Source organism: Chroicocephalus ridibundus, chromosome 5, assembly GCF_963924245.1.
Source record: "Chroicocephalus ridibundus chromosome 5, bChrRid1.1, whole genome shotgun sequence".
Classification (NCBI taxonomy): Eukaryota; Metazoa; Chordata; class Aves; order Charadriiformes; family Laridae; genus Chroicocephalus; species Chroicocephalus ridibundus.
In genome coordinates, this window is record NC_086288.1 from 73453809 (window position 1) to 73470014 (window position 16206).

The following is a 16206-nucleotide window of genomic DNA, read 5'->3' on the forward strand; positions in this document are numbered from 1 at the left end:
ACTCTTTCATTTTCTAGGAACAGCAAAAGATCCTCATACGCATGAACAGTAATGTAGTCGCACCACACGGACAAAAAATTTAAACCCTGGAAAAAAGTGAACAAACTACAGCTCAAAAATGCTGCACAAATCTAAACTATGTTACAATTTCATGTTGTAATTACAACTTGTCATCTCTTCATTCCAACAGAATTAGTAGAAGCAGCAGTGTCATAGCGTTAGATATAATAGAAGTGTCAGTCTTTGGTCTTATCACTTAACCAATGAATGAACTGCAATACAAAACCGTACAGCTAACAGTGCTCAGAGAGCTTGGCCGATGCTTTTATTTTTCTTTTTTTAAACAAGAAAGAGACAGTATCCTGTAATACCATGACACAGAGATTTTTACAGAAGATAAATCTATCGTATATATTAAATACATGTAGCTAATAAGGTCTTTTCATATAGTTCGTTGTTCTCATAAGGATAGCCCTGAAGAAGTCCAACAGCTGCAATACCATCTTAGTGGTTCCCATACAAACATTCTAGTACAAAAAGAAGCTTTATTTGATACATGTATTCATATACTATAAAAAAACTCAGAGGAATATTTTAGACACTGATTATTCTTTTTTTTAAAATTGCGCTAATACTAATGCTTAAAAATATCCTAAGGTCTTCAATATTTGCCTACAATTGTCACAACAGAGTGAATTGTTAATGGGAAACTCCTGCCTTAACCAGATTTAGAAGTGGCACCTCTTTTCTAAAAGACACAATCAAAATATTCAGTCAGATACTACCTAGAGAAATATTAGCCGGGGCTTAACCATCATCTGCACATTAGATATTATAAATGGCCACAAAGACTGAAATAACTTGGGAGATGGGGCCAGGAATCTATAAGGAAGGTGAGAAAAAGAATCTGAAAGTTTCCTATGGCTTTGCACACGACGACCTCAGCATTATAAAACCAGCACTGAAATGGCACAGCTACAGCTCCATGTTTTAATACGATATTTGCGCTGCGATCTTCTAGTTTCCTTCCATCTGAAATGACTTTGTGGGATTATGCCATTTTTCTGATCTTTTTGGGGCACACTATAAGCGGAAGAGCTCTACCGCTGAGGTTTTCACTATTGCCAGCTTCAAACATTTAAAACCACTGGGTCTGTTTCTCCGTCCACGCAGGAATGCTGCTGCTGCTTACAGATTATTGGTGTTTTAATTTTTTAGTTCTCTAAATGTGTTGAAATCACTTTTCCAGTACTCTCTGAAATCTTGTGGGCTAGAAATATTCTATAAAATGAAAACTGAGATTTCCCCCTTTTTACAGTTTTCAATGGATTTAAAGTAAAACATCAATGTTATGAAGCTCACCAGAATATTAAGACATTATGAGAACTAGTTATGCTATTTTATAGGTTGCTCAAGCTCTCAAATACTCCCTACTTCAGACTGAAGGGGCTCCAAGCAAGAAAATCCCGACAGTAGAGAGCTATGTGGACCTATTGGCTTGGTTTTGTTGAGTCCAATGTGCCATCCACACCTCTGTCATGAGTCTTCTTCATACACAGTGGTAAACTATTCCAACCTTGCTCTTAAAATGAATCTAGTAACAAAAGAGTTGGCTTGTTGTTTTTTTTTTTTTCTTCTACCTGCCCATTCCAAATGAGTTTGTGTAAAATTTATAAAGGTTGGGTCTTTCCATCCCATGGGCAGAAACCTTTTTCGTCCATATCACTGGTAAGTAAGCACATAAGGTGACGAGCAAAAAAATGAGAAAATCTCAATGGAAAAATCATGACAATGTATCTGCAAGCCATCCTGCGGGTTTATTTGAGGAGACATAAAAAAACCCCTCAGTCTACCTGTTTGCAATTTGTAAGAAGCCACAGTTTAATTCACCAAATAGATGAGTCACTACAGTCTGTCTGCCCATCTTTTAAGCAACCAGTGTATGTAGGTGTGCACAAGTAATGAATACATATAGATGTGTCCTCATACAGATGTGAAAAATACTCCTGAAATACTGTTTATCCACATGACTTCCACACTACCATTCTACTACTTGTGTGCATAAGACATCTATTTCCATACAGTTTTAAGGGTATATTGTATGGCTACACTTTCTATTGTTTTATTATCACCTTCTTTGTCATTTGTGTCTCTTTCTGTCCCTCTTACTAAAAATCCTCAGGCTTCTAATACATTTTCTTGCAATATTTTCTAATATATTTTCTTTCCAAGTAAAAGACTAAAATTCTCAAAGAAATAACGGATCGGCTGCTAACAGCTTTCTTTTGAAGAGATAAAATAATCAGTTTAAAATGTTCATTGAACTGGTAGGAACGGCAAATATAGAATTCTTGCTATGGGGTGAAATTCACACCTCTGGAGAGGGCCAATGGAACGGCAAGCACCAGTCAAGCCGTGGACACGTCTTGTGCTGGTCTTCTGCATAGGAGTGAATTTCACCTGAAGCGAAAACAAAGTCAACCTTATTAGGTGGTAATAAAATAGAAAGGTAATCACAGTAGTAGTTTGCTCATTTTCATTGTTTTTCCCTAAGAATAAAAAATATTGCGTAGAAATACCCACCTGCCCTGACTTTAGAGTTACCTTGCAAAAGCCACGATTATATATTCAGAAGACACTAAAGCTACATGCTAGGCGATGTTATTTAAAGGACAGAATTAAAAGTCACACTTACCTCATATACTCAAGCCATCTTCCACAATAGGAAACATTTTTATACTGTTTTACATTCCTGGGTTCTGCAAGTTTCAAGATAGTCTTGTTAATCAATGGTGCCATAACTTCACGATCTCAATTACCAGTCAAGCCAAACAAGTATGAACATTGATACGAGAAAGAAATCCCACATCAAACTTGTCAAAAAAGGAAGTCAGTAGTGAGATCTGAGTGCAAACGGGGCTGCGTAATTTAAACCCAGGCCTGATAAAGTCCATGTAATACCAATGTACTTTTTAATATCGAATGTCATTTAATATGTGTTTTTATATATATATATTACTATTACTTTGAAAACCTTAGCAGCAGATGGTAAACAAAAGAGAATAATAAATGTGAATGTCATACCAGTTAGTGCATTGCTGCTCAGCATTACACATCACGTCAGTTCTAAAGTTTGTACTGCGTCCAAATGGCAGCAGACAGACACAGCTCGAAAGTGGACAAGATGCCCTTTAGAACATTTTTCTCTTGTTTTTGCATTTGCCAATTATAAATACCTCGTGGAGAGCACCACACCGATCAACAAACGTATCATCGGTATTTCCCTCTTTACCCTGTTCTTTCCCAGAAACCGTCTGTTCTACTTAAAGCAATCGCTTTGCGTGCAGTAGCCACGAAAATGCTACGTAAGGCCGTTCAGATCTGACAAACAAGAGCAGATGTCTTTTTACCTCGGAAAGGTAATATTGCTGAGCACTTCCAAAATTTACCTAGTGTACAAAACCCTAGACTTAGTAGACAAAGAGTAACAACACGCTTTGAAAGAAACCAAACTCAGGGAGGGATTCTGTCTCTTTTTGTGTTAAAAACCATTTACTGAATTTAATTGTTTAGTAAAGCAAGCATCACACAATGCTTCAAAATTTTAAAATTCCGGGATAAAAGTTTACATCCAAAAAGATGAATGGAAAATTGTGCTTTCAGACAGTGAAGTTATTTATCATACAGGGGGAACCAATTCGTCTCACCGTCAGATTCTGGGCAAATTTGTTTATGTACTGTATATATATATATATATATATATGTGCAGTTCATATCCAGGTCCTGCAAAAATCTAAAACTATGTGCTTCACTTCATGTAGCAAAGGCACCTGTGTTATTCTCCCTTTTGGACAAAAGGTGATATTATGTTCCAGGTTTCCTGATGAAGAATACATTGATTTCTGAATATCTCACTCCCGTCTCTACGTTGGGTGGCAACACGAACCACAAGAGAAGGCAGCGCCGTATTCCTGCTTACACTGGAAGAAGTTGCTCTGCAGGCCGTTTGAAGCGTCGAACTTGTCACAAGGAAACCGAGCAGAACTGTGAAGCAGAGGGATAGTAACAAAAGGCTATTCTGTGTGAGGAGAAAACTGGAGTCATTCTAGCTCCACAAGCAGATGTTGCTACTGGATTGACATGTGGAGCCTGCTCCTGCTGGGGACAGGTAAAGTTTACCATTGGGACAGACGCAGAGCTCATAGATAGTCTGGCGAGGAGCTGAAGAGCTGGGAGAGGAGGCAGGAGGAGGAAGAGGAGGAGAGGAAAAGGAACCCACTGGTAGATTTCCCAGACGGATCGTATCTGCGTTTAAAAATATCTACGAGGAAAAAAGAAAAAAAAGGAAAAGGAGTAAGTAAATTTTCTTTCAGCACCGTGACATATTTTAAAGCCGTGTTTTGAGGCAGTCATGAGTTTTTTAGAAATACATATAAAAAAAAGGAAATCTTTTATTAGAAGTATTAAAAAAGGCTTCTAGAAACATCAGAAATAGATATTAGAAATAATTATTTTTAGAAATAAAAAACCTGACATTTATTGTTTTTCAGCTCTGAGCAGCTGAATACCCATGAACGCTCATTACTACAGTATACGCAAACACTTCACCCAACACGTTTATTCAGACACAAGCAGCGTCATACAAAATCATTTTGACAATATTCTTGAATAGGCTGAATTTTCACTTGTATATTTTATGATTAAAATTTATTCATTCACGGCAGTAGCATATCCTTGCTCTGGAAGAATTTGTATTTAATAAGTGTGAAGTGATATTGAAGCACATTCCCCAGTGTGCTCCTGTAAGCAGCTGGAAATATGTGCTGAACTGTGCTAAATTATAGGGGCTTAACAATAGCTACATCCAGAGAATAATTAAATAAGGGTACAGAGTCATACGCACAAAATAAAGAGCTTATTTGACCTAAATTAAGAGGAGAAAATATTTCAGGTTAAAGTCTCATTAAGAAGGTCATCAAGCTATTCCCACTTGTTTCTGAACAATGAATATGATTTAAAAAATTCTTTTTTTAATCTCCTTCCATTGGAAATAACATAAGTCAGTATGAGACTGTAAATACCAGTAACATTCATGAATCTATACTGAGTTCTGCAGCATTTACACTTATGATACGTTTTCAGGATGTTGAAAAACTACATCATGAAATCAGGTAACTAAAGCAGGAAAAACTCGTGTCTTCCACTGGCACAAACAGATGAGCTTCCAGCTGCTTAGAGTTTATTTTTTATTCATGGAAGGAGTAAATGAGAGCCAAAGTAAGATCAGTCATGGCCTCACGTGCAGACCATGAACTTCAAGAAAAGAGGTAACAAATCAAAATGGATTTAAGCTTTTCAGATAAGGCTTAGGAAAAGGTGATTTGCTTAAATACTTACTAGTGTTGTTATACAGTATTGAAAACCAACAAAGCCACCCTGACACCATTATATCACAACGTTGTCAGTACATGTAAAGAATCTGAGGAGATATGGCAAGTATTGTTTTTTTCTACAGGAGACAAGTATTACTTTATGATAAAATCGGCGCTGTATGGAAGAAAAGCAGTGCAGGAGCGCTCCTAAGGCCCTGCTGGGGAGAAGGGAAGGAGAGCAGGCGGGGACAAATTAGAGAAGACTGGATAAAATTCCATGCAAAGACTGATGCACGGTCACGTTACCATGCACAGCAGAAGCACTGGAAGTGACTGGGATCATCAAAGGAAATACAGGCTGGAAGCAGCCCCAAACAATATAACACCCCCCACACACACACTGCGAGTTCTCCAGCTTCCAGAGTAAAGTACTGTCATCGCTGGGAATTCACACTAAAAGGGACGGCAAGAGAGAATCTCAGAGGCACAGGGGACAACTGCGTGGCACGATGCCGGTTTTAATTCACATCCTGACTGATAGAGGAATTGATTTCGAAACTAAAATGCAGCAAATTATTATCTTTGTTCTGTAATTTGGACGACAAAGGAACTATGTATTTATACACACATACACACGTTAAAAGCCCAGTATCATAGACCTGAAATAAGTAGGAGTCAAAAATCTCTGCAGAAATAAATCAGATGGAAGAAACGTGGATGGTGTTGGGAACAATTTCATAATGTTCTGCTAGAATTACAACTGAAGAAGAAGATTAAACACGTAAAAACATTCAGCTCAGCTAGGAGTAAATGTGAAAGTAACTACAGCAAGTGTAATAAGAAAAGAAAATAACAGATGGGACAAAAAAGGAACTTGATAGCAAACTAGAAGCTAGGAATTGGTAATATGTAGGACGGAAACAAAGGACATAATCATCCGTCAGTGGAGTGATGGCTAATAAAAAGTACTCTCTCACTTCTCACATGAAGAATAAATGTTAACAAGTCTGCTATTAACGCAGCAATGGTGGAGCTATCAACAGTACTGTGTAAAAACCCAGTAGCATTCAACAGCACACGCTCTATCTAAGTATAAGCGTATCCTTTATGCTGAATAGTGCTCAGTACAGCTCTGTACTTGGAGAAAGAACAAGTACTGATGTCAGAACACGACTGTGATAAAATACTTTCAATTTCAACAGTAACTGAGCAGGATATTAAACAGGAGCCAGCAATGTCATATACTTTTAATCAGCCGCTCTTGATAACTTTTAACAAATAGATCTCAAAAAAAAATCTGAGCAGCCTTTCGGACTTTTAATACTGATTTCAGTAAGCTGTGATATACTTGGAATATTGAAGGAGATAAGGAAAAGACTATTTCTACGCTTTTGTTTAAAAAAAATGGAAGCAGGAGATATTAGAATATTATATATGTGAGTATAAAAGGCACTTCAGTGTAGAAAACATACATGTAAGAAAATGCAACTACAATACAAGATTAGCTATTCGTACTTTTGACAGAGCCTGTGACTGGCCATTTTAACAGTTTAGCTGCAGTGGGGATGGGGAAGGATCATGAGAAATCTGTAAATGGGTTCTAAAAGACATGTCTTGATTCAAACAAGAATTAACACAGAAAAAATCAGAGGGCATATGTGTCAGAGATCAGGCTAGACTGAAATCTCTTTATTATCTTTTCTTCTAGGAGGTCAATACTTGTGTGTGTTTGCTTACATTAGGACAGCTACGCTTCTGCAGCCCCTCATTGCAGATGTTCTCTAGTGTACTGCTCTAAGGCTTTAATCCAGTGGACCTTGCTCCAGTGTGCGTTATAATACGATGTAGCTCAGTTATTATTTTCCTGATTATATCAAACGATCTTTTTAAGCATAAATGTGCATGCTTTTCCACTGGTGCTTACAAATTTCATGATGTGATGTAGATCCGCCCAGCTTTTTTCCGGTGTCATCACCTTGAGCGGTAGCTATGGGGTCCTGTCGCAGCACACGTCCCAGAACATCTGGTGAGCAACGCGGATATTGGGGTACAGAGTCTGGTTTCTTGTGAGGGTGTATCTGTTGCGGTGAGTCTAACGAGCTCCGTGCCACGGCAGAAAGATGGGAAGGCTATGCAATTTAAACAGACTCCTACAGCTAATCCCTGGGGGTGCCCGAGATGAAGAGGACTAGTATAGATGGCTAAAAGCCAGCATTAAAATCCACTCTATACATACGCTGTCAAGGTTATAAATAAAAGATTAAATTTAAAGATGCAACATTGCTACCTATTAGTCAAGCAGGGGTCCAAATGTGTCATCATAATAGCCCAATATGAAAAGAATTTGAGAAGAACATAGTCCATGTTTGAGGATATATCCTCTCCGCTCCTGTCTTCTCCTGAAAACTGAAATTCATGGCCAAAAAGTTCTCCAACATTAGTAAAACTTAAACTACTCACCGTTTTATGCCTGCTGTTCTGAAGCATTTAAAGAGAAGGGAAGAAGTGGCAAGACAAAAACCTGAAGAGTATTAGATTCTCGGGGAACACTGTTGCTAGATGACAGTAGTTAATGTAGGCGCCTGTATACACCGTCTTTCTCTAATCTTTTGTGCTGTGAAAGGTGTGAGATAAGCCATTTAATACTTCATATGCATCTCTTTCCGAGAGTCTCACACCTCAGCAGATAAATAGGCCAGGATACAAACAAAACTTTTATCTGTTCTTGAAACATCGTAGGAGACTGACTGAGAGATTACAAAATGGAAAAGGCAGCCGTTACTCGGAGAAATGCAATTTCACATCAGAGAGCAGAGCATCCAGCAGCATCATTCCCTCTGAATACTTGAGGTTTAGGAATCCTAGATCGCTGCTATGTCTTGTGCATTTTAGTGCCGAAAAAAATATATTAGCCCTATAATATTTACAAGTAGACCCGATTTCTGACTAATTAAACTAGCAAACTGAATCAGCCTGTAGGGTGGGTGATAGGAATGGAAAAATTGTACTATTTTATATACATTTTTTGCTAACGGAGATCTGCAAGTCATCTGCTTATCAGACTGTGCTGTTAATCTGAACAGTGAGGGGGAAAAGGAGAGGAAGGCAAGCCAGAAAACAGATTATCTGCAAACCAAGGAACTAACTGGAAGGAGAGAACTTTCAGTGGGCAAGACACAGGCATGATGTAAAAAATCAAATATTTCTACAAGCTGTTTCATACAGAGATATGAACCTGCCATGTATAAAAGTGCTCCACTAGGCCCTTGACTAAGTCCCCTCAAGAGAGAGATGACAGGCAAAGCTGATCAAGCCAAATGAAAGTGTTAGGATTTATAAATATTGAAGAATTTTCTCTATTCATCTACAGTTTGAATAGACAGGTAATTCTACAGAGATGCAAAGGCATATTTCAGGGCTAGCATAGGTAAGAAATGGCAGGAACCTGGAGGAAATGTGGAAGAAAAGAAGGAAAGCGGAAAGGTTGGTGTTCATCAACCAGTATGAGGAGACAGTATAATGACATCTCACTAAAACCTTTTGGGTTCCCTTAGGCTCTTCAGAACTAATCTGAATTATAACAATGCAAAATTTTGCCTAGTCTTTTTGCTCTTCTCCATATGCTATCAGAAGCATACATACAAACAGGATTATACAGATGGGTCACTACACTCAACTATATTATTTTCGTATGCTGGTATGAAGACAGGATAAATTGCAGTAATTTCGTTCACATGGGCTATTTGTTCTAACGCTTATCTGTGTTTTTGACATTCATTTTAAAACCAATCACCTAAACTAGCTTTCATTAAATCTGAAAGATAGTTCTGAGGAAAAAAGAAATCATAATGGAAAATTAAAATATTAACTTGATAGCATATTTACTGTAAAATCTAAACACATGCTGGCACAATATCTGGAACCATATATGTCATAATGATAAATAATATCGAGGAACAACTAGATCCAAAGATCTAGTACAACCTGCGTATTGAAAATGTCTTCTCTACAAGAGCAGGATGGATTCACCACAAAACAAATGAGACCTTTAGACCAAAGCGTAGTCTGGTGTGGTGAATGTTCTCTTTCTAAAGATCCTACCAGATACACCCGGACAGAGCCAACCTGGCAAGTTTCTTCTTTTCTTAACATTGCTCCTATTCCCACCTCCATGTTATGCCTGGAACTATTGACAACTGAAAGTGATTTGAAAACGAACACATATATGCATGAAACATACCATTGTACATCAGTGAAATGTACAGCTCCTGCTTGAATGGAAGAATTTACGTTTTGACTCTTCGATAATGAGTTGGTGTTTATGAGAGTCGAGTTTTATTTTAAGTACACGTTTTTGTAAATTCATGTGAAATAAAGACAAGCATATATTGTAACTTCCGAGTTATAACTCCAGTGCAATTTACACAGGTGGCTACGGAAGCCAAAACTTCCTGCTGTACGTCTTCCTTCTGTTAAAGAAATCATTTTCAGGGATGATGTTTACAATCTCCAGTGTTCATGGAGTGCCAATGGTAGTCTCGTACACCAGAATTCCCAGAATCAAATTCTACATAATATTATATGTCTTTGCTAATTCATTAAATCAGGGGAAATATGTGACTTCTTTATGATTTATGTACCCAACCCAGAAAGAGAAATGTATTTGGAATATTTGTGCTTAGTCTACCAAGTACAAAAACTTATTAATTAATTACCATTCAAATCAGAACTAGATTAAAATGTGGTATTAACGGAAAAATGTTTTATTTATATAATAAATTATTCATTCTCACGTCTTTTTTTTCTTTCTAATAAAATGGCTTATGGTGTTGGTCTTCAAAATTTGCCCATGAACAAACAGTTCAAAGATGGGTGATATCAGTTAAAACGCTTTGCTTTTGTAGGTTGGGAACACTGTATTTTGGTTGTAGACTTCTACATAAAAGTATTTTTATTGTAACTTAACTTATACATTAGAAACTGTTTTAAGCTGAAAATGAAAGTTGTTGTTTAAAAATAACACGGCATTTAATAATTTTAAATATCTGTCGAAACATCTTAATAGAATTTTTCAAATCAATAATTAAAAAAATACAGAAATTTTTTTTCCCTTTCCTTTCTTTCACTTTCCTTTCCTTTCCTTCATTTCCACTAATGTCTTTCCTCCCAGACAACAGTGACAAGTCAAGTGGTTAATACCAAAAAACGCAGCATGTAATTGTTAGGCAATTTTTGGTGAATAAACTGGCTCTTTGAGCCCTGCAGCCTGCCATCGCTTATTTTTCACTGAGCTCACTTTATCCATATCAAACATTTAATTTTTTTTTTTTGCAAACATTTAATCTCAGACAAACATAACTTGTCTGAATTGGACTAATCTGGGAAATGTTGTTGCCTTTGACCAGCCATTCCTCTGTAGCCATGGCAAGCACCTTGCAGAAGAAGGTAGTTCCATTTCAGTGTATTTAGATAATTTAAAAAAAATCCTTTTTTCTTTTTTTTTTCTGTTTCAGAACATAAAAAACATCCATAACCCCCACCAAAACCCAAAGCTTTGAAATGGCACTGTTGGTTGGGTTTACAAGTGAAAATTACTCTAGTTTTATTACGTGTTAATCTCTGCGTTAAATACATCTCTTGAACTTAAGAGAGAACTGGATAGAACATGTCAAATGTTAGTAATTTATGCATTTGTTAGTCTCTACAAAATAATCTTGGGCGTATGCTTCATAAACTGTGTTGTGCTAAAACGGTAAACATAAACTTGGCCTCTTGTCTGCTACACTGATTTTGAGTAAACTTTGCCTGTTGAAGAGTATTGCTCCTTTTCAAAGTGACAGCTATAAGCTTCACTAAGGGATCAGCCTCATTACGCCAGAAGCAACCAAATGCAGTCTACAAACGATGCTATGAAGGAGGGTAATTTGATAAGGAAATCCAAGGGCATAAAGAAATAAATAGGAAAAAGGTCACAGACAGGGTGACTAATATGAATATGTTTCTAAAAATGAGAAGCCTCTGCGCATCTTCTTCCTCTTACTTACCTGATCTTTGACAGTCAACGGGATACAATGGAAGTGCAGAGCCTAGCTTACGTAGAAGCTGCTTGCAAAAGTACGTAGCAGCTGCACAAGCCTTATAAAAACTGAGGCGAGTTAGCAGCTGCCTGCTTCAAAGGGTGATGTATTGTCAAAACCATTAAAATTATTTGTTAGACCAAGGAGTGGACAACACCAAATAATCCTTTAAGCTTGTTACCATTATACGATAACGGGTTTCAGGTTCAATTCTAAGATATTTTTATGGCCAGCAAAATCTGGTATCAACAGAATTCAAAATTGATCTGTACTCTTGCATTGTGTTCATATGTAAAAGCAGCAGCAGTCAGCTAGCACTCCTTGTGCTGAATTTCCAAACGAGAAATGTTCTTTTTCCTCTTATGTGAACCAGTAGATTCGGCTAGAGCCTGGAGCTTCACATTTCCTTTTCCTCGTAAATGATTGCTGCTTTAAACCATTGGTTATGGTTTATTTATAGAATAATACATAGTTCACAATTAAAGGCCAAGCTATAATTGAATCAAAGGGTTCTGCTGATGCCTCAGCTCACAAGGGTGCAGCTCAAGAGCTTTATAAAGGGCAGCAGAATCTGAGTCTAAATTACAGCCCCCAGTATTCAGCCTGGGATCACGCACTATAATGCGTAATAGGGCTAAAAGGATTATTATAATGCAGCAGTAAATAAAAAGAAAATGTATCAAACAGCAGAATTCAGAATGCTTGCAAAGGCTTTCAGTTTATGATGTAGGAGGCTAGAGATTATACTGCATGAGAAATAACGCTAGAGGAAAAGTATTTCATAAACACATTTATGTTCTTAAACAATATTCTGAAGTTATTCTTAAATAAAAGGAAAATATATGTTTCATAGATTAACGCACAGTAAATTCATAATGTTCTGCTATATGGCTATAACTGGTTGATTCCAGATGCCACATGGCTATTTTCTGGTATAATAGGGCAATAATTATGCTATAGAAGGAACATGTTAATTCACATATCTTTGATGATTTTTTGAATAAGCTTACGAACATTAAAAAGTTAAATTTACTTAATCAGTGTGATAATTATAAAAAAAAAAACTTGTGTTTTTTTTCTAGTACAAATAATGTCTTATCACAAAAATGGTTCACAGCTCCAATTCACAAAGACAGCATTCTTTTATTCGAGAAAGAAACCTGACTGATGAAGCATACATTTTCAGGCTAAAATGAAGATTCTTTTTGACAAAGGTACTGTGTTTTGGTTTAGAATGCGTTTTATTAAAAATGAGTAATGATAAACCCTTTACATTTTTTTCCATACTGTCTGCGAATCTGTGGTGTATCTGTTGGGCTGTAAGCAAGGACACCAATGAGTATTTTGATACATGGATACTTTATCCATCAGAGGTTTATCCTGGTTCCTCACACCAGGCTGTAATCAGTCCACCAATTCCCTAATGGCCCTAATGTGGTAATTTTGCACGACCGGTGATGCTGTGGGAGATCATCGTATGCCTTCCAAAGTGTTTCTGCATTTTCCTCTGACCTGCTCCAGTGTAAGAGAGAAAACAGTGGACTAGAAAGGCATTGGTCAGACCTCAGGATGGAATTTCTCTGTGGATTTAGGGTAGAGTTCTTTGCAGATCTTACTGGAATTGCAAGTATTCAGTAGATAATTAGACTCTTTGAACTTTGTTGGATGTATGTTTACAGAACAGCTCCTTGGGAAAGGTTGGGGAAAGTTTGGTATCCTGTTTTCTGATATCTATCAACATAACATCTACTTGAGAAATCACAGATGTGCAAAATCTTACTTACCGTGTCGTGGAATATAATTTTATTTAATATTAAGTTGAGCAAAATCTTCTTTACACTGACTTTTTTTTTTCCTACAAAGCATTTAATATTGAATAGAATTCAAATTCTGAATAATACATGATATAGTCATTATAACTTTTCTTGAGTTCGCATTCTCAAAGTCCAACTGAGGTCACAGGATGTTATTTCCAAAACTACCTCTTTGATAAGTTGCAGTAAATACTTAAGAAAAAATAGAAGTCACGCAACAAACTCACAGTGTTGATATAAGCAAAAATGCCTGATGAATCCACAGATTAAATACTTGTACAAAGCCCCACGGAGATGCACGATAGCAAACCAAGACATTATAGCTACAATCATTGCTTCAGGGCTCACAGGGGATCGAGGAAGGTAACAGTCTTTCTGCTGTTTTGGTTTTTTGGTTTGGTTTTTTTTTTCATTTTCAGTTGAGTATTACTTTTTCCCTCTGGCAATATCACGAACGGAAAGAACAAAGAAATACATTCCAGGTGAAAAAATTACGTTAATAAACACAGGAAACATACTAGATTGGGCCAGGTATGGATTTATGGACGAGTAGCAGGAAAGGTTACAGAAAGCTGTAGCCCCTGCAATAAAAATACTCACAGAAAGCACAAGGGTGAGGGACGACAATGTTTACTACTAAAGGAGGATTAGACTGTCCTTACTGCTATCTCAGCAACTTCAGGCAACAGTAACAAAGACTTCATATTTAGAGAGGTGGTAAGTAAAGATGAAGAATTGTGGGAAGAGCTGGCTTTTGGAGAAAATCAGAACTAAGACGGGACATGTGGTATATAAATATTTGAGGTTCTGAATTAGGAAAACGGCGCGCTTTAATTATGCAGGACAGATACTTGCATCAATAGAAAAATGTTATCAAAGTAGGCCTTTGATGCAGTATATTGGCCAAAAATGTTCCTGTCCGCACTGTAATGCATACAGTGTGCATTGCAGGGGATTTTCTGTGACAGATGTGAATGCTGGTGGGGTTTGTTGTTCCTTATTTGGACAGTTTGTAAAGTATCTGGGAACACTTGGTAGAAAATACCAAATACAAACACAAAAGGCAAAAAATTTATAAAGAGCTCCATTCCTAATTACATATTTACATTAAGCAATCAGTTTTCCAAAAATGCTGTAACCTGGCAAGTCCCACTGAGAACAATTTTAAAATCCATCCGCTTCTCTGAAGTGCCTAATAGGAATCTGAGAGCCTTTGATACCCTCACACAAGTTTTTTTTAATGTTATATCATTTTAAGGATTGAAGATGAAAGGACTCTCATACCAATAATCTTTCATGCATTTCTGCAATACATGGATGGCGAACCAAACCAGTGACCCAATTTAACATCGTTTTCATTTGTTCGCACGGGTTTACACAGGAAGAATCGATTCCAAAATCTTTTTACGAGTTGATCACTGAAACAAGACACTGATGAAACAGTACAGTGAACATACCGTTGAAGTACTCTGCCTCTCTTACAGAGATAGTAACAGTTTGAGGAAATAAATCACATGTAGAGCAAATTTTTTAGACCTCTTCATCATGGTTGAATGAAGTATTAATCCAAATTAATTCACATGTCTCTCTCTAAGTTTGTCAGATTCATCCAATGTAATTTTTTACCACTATCACTTAGCTGTCTCTGTTCCAGGAATATGCTGAAGTACTGGATAGCTTTTCCCTTGACTCTTAGATTAAAAACAATTCTTATCTATATTCATTTAACTAACATTTTCTCAGTGTGAATGAAACTTAGTGATTCAAATATTTGCAAAATGCAAATAAGTATTAATAATTGTGCAAGCTAAACCAAAATCACTTTAATGTAGGCAAAGGCAGAACATTTCTTGTGCTGTTTATCTTGATGCTGAATAAATTATTCTCACATTGTTTGCATTATGCGAGGCAGAGCTGTAGAACATTTCTCTGCTGGTTGAACTTACCTCCCCTTCTGTGGACTGTAAGTGCAGTTCTTTCCTACAGGTAGCCTTTAAGTCTCCTGCAGCTGCATTGACTTGCACTCCCCTGGGTGCTTCCATCACCAAAGATCTTGTAGGGGATTCAAGTCTGAAAGACAAAAACAACCACTGAGAAAAAATCCACTGGATCAAACCACCAAAAAAGCACCCGGCCCCAAAATCCTCATTGCCTGTAGATGCAAATCTATTTTGAATTGTAAACGGATTCAGTGGAGGGCCATGAAGATGATCAGAGGGCTGGAGCCCCTCTCGTGCGAGGACAGGCTGAGAGAGTTGGGGTTGTTCAGCCTGGAGAAGAGAAGGCTCCGGGGAGACCTTATTGATGCATTCCAGTACCTGAAGGGGGCTACAGGAAGGATGGGGAGGGACTCTTGATCAGGGAGTGTAATGATAGGACACGGGGTAACGGCCTCAAACTGGAAGAGGGGAGATTTAGATTGGATATCATGAAGAAATTTTTTACTGTGAGGGTGGTGAGACACTGGCCCAGGTTGCCCAGAGAAGCTGTGTCTGCCCCATCCCTGGAGGTGTCCAAGGCCAGGCTGGACGGGGCTCTGAGCAGCCTGGTCTAGTGGAAGGTGTCCCTGCCCAGGGCAGGGGGTTGGAACTAGATGAACTTTAAGGTCCCTTCCAATCCAAACCATTCTGTGATTCTGTGAAGTAAAAATTAGTTATATGTGTGATTCTCACACTATTCTCTATGGCCTGCAGAAAGAAAAAAAAAAAAAAAAAAAGTATGCATTTAAAGCTATGTCAATTTAAGACGGCATTTAAGCATATACTGCTATAAGCTCATCTGCTCGGTGATGCTTTCCAGCATTAGTACCTAATTTACTTGACTGTACTGAAATATGGGTACATAAGATTCCACAAGTCTCTGTGAGTGCTTCTGTAATGACAGGTTGATAACTAAAGTCTGATTAGTGATTGACGATAAATGTTCATCTAAATAAAAAGAAAA

The 16206-nt window shown here is 37.4% G+C and overlaps 1 protein-coding gene across 6 annotated transcripts in view; it reads right to left on the minus strand.

Moving 5' to 3' along the window:
* Positions 1-2743: 2743 nt before the first annotated feature.
* Positions 2744-16206, minus strand: part of SGCZ (sarcoglycan zeta) — a 494345-nt gene continuing 480882 nt past the window's right edge. For 5 of the 6 annotated variants that reach the window (XM_063336643.1, XM_063336641.1, XM_063336639.1 and 2 more), the window contains 2 exons: positions 15210-15333; positions 3027-4321 (listed from right to left, as the gene is read on the minus strand). In XM_063336643.1, the coding sequence (XP_063192713.1) occupies positions 4106-4321; positions 15210-15333 (340 nt within the window). In that variant the 3' untranslated portion in view covers positions 3027-4105. Of the gene's footprint in view, positions 2760-3026; positions 4322-15209; positions 15334-16206 lie in introns of those variants that run through there. The other variant, XR_010071324.1, reaches the window with a different exon arrangement.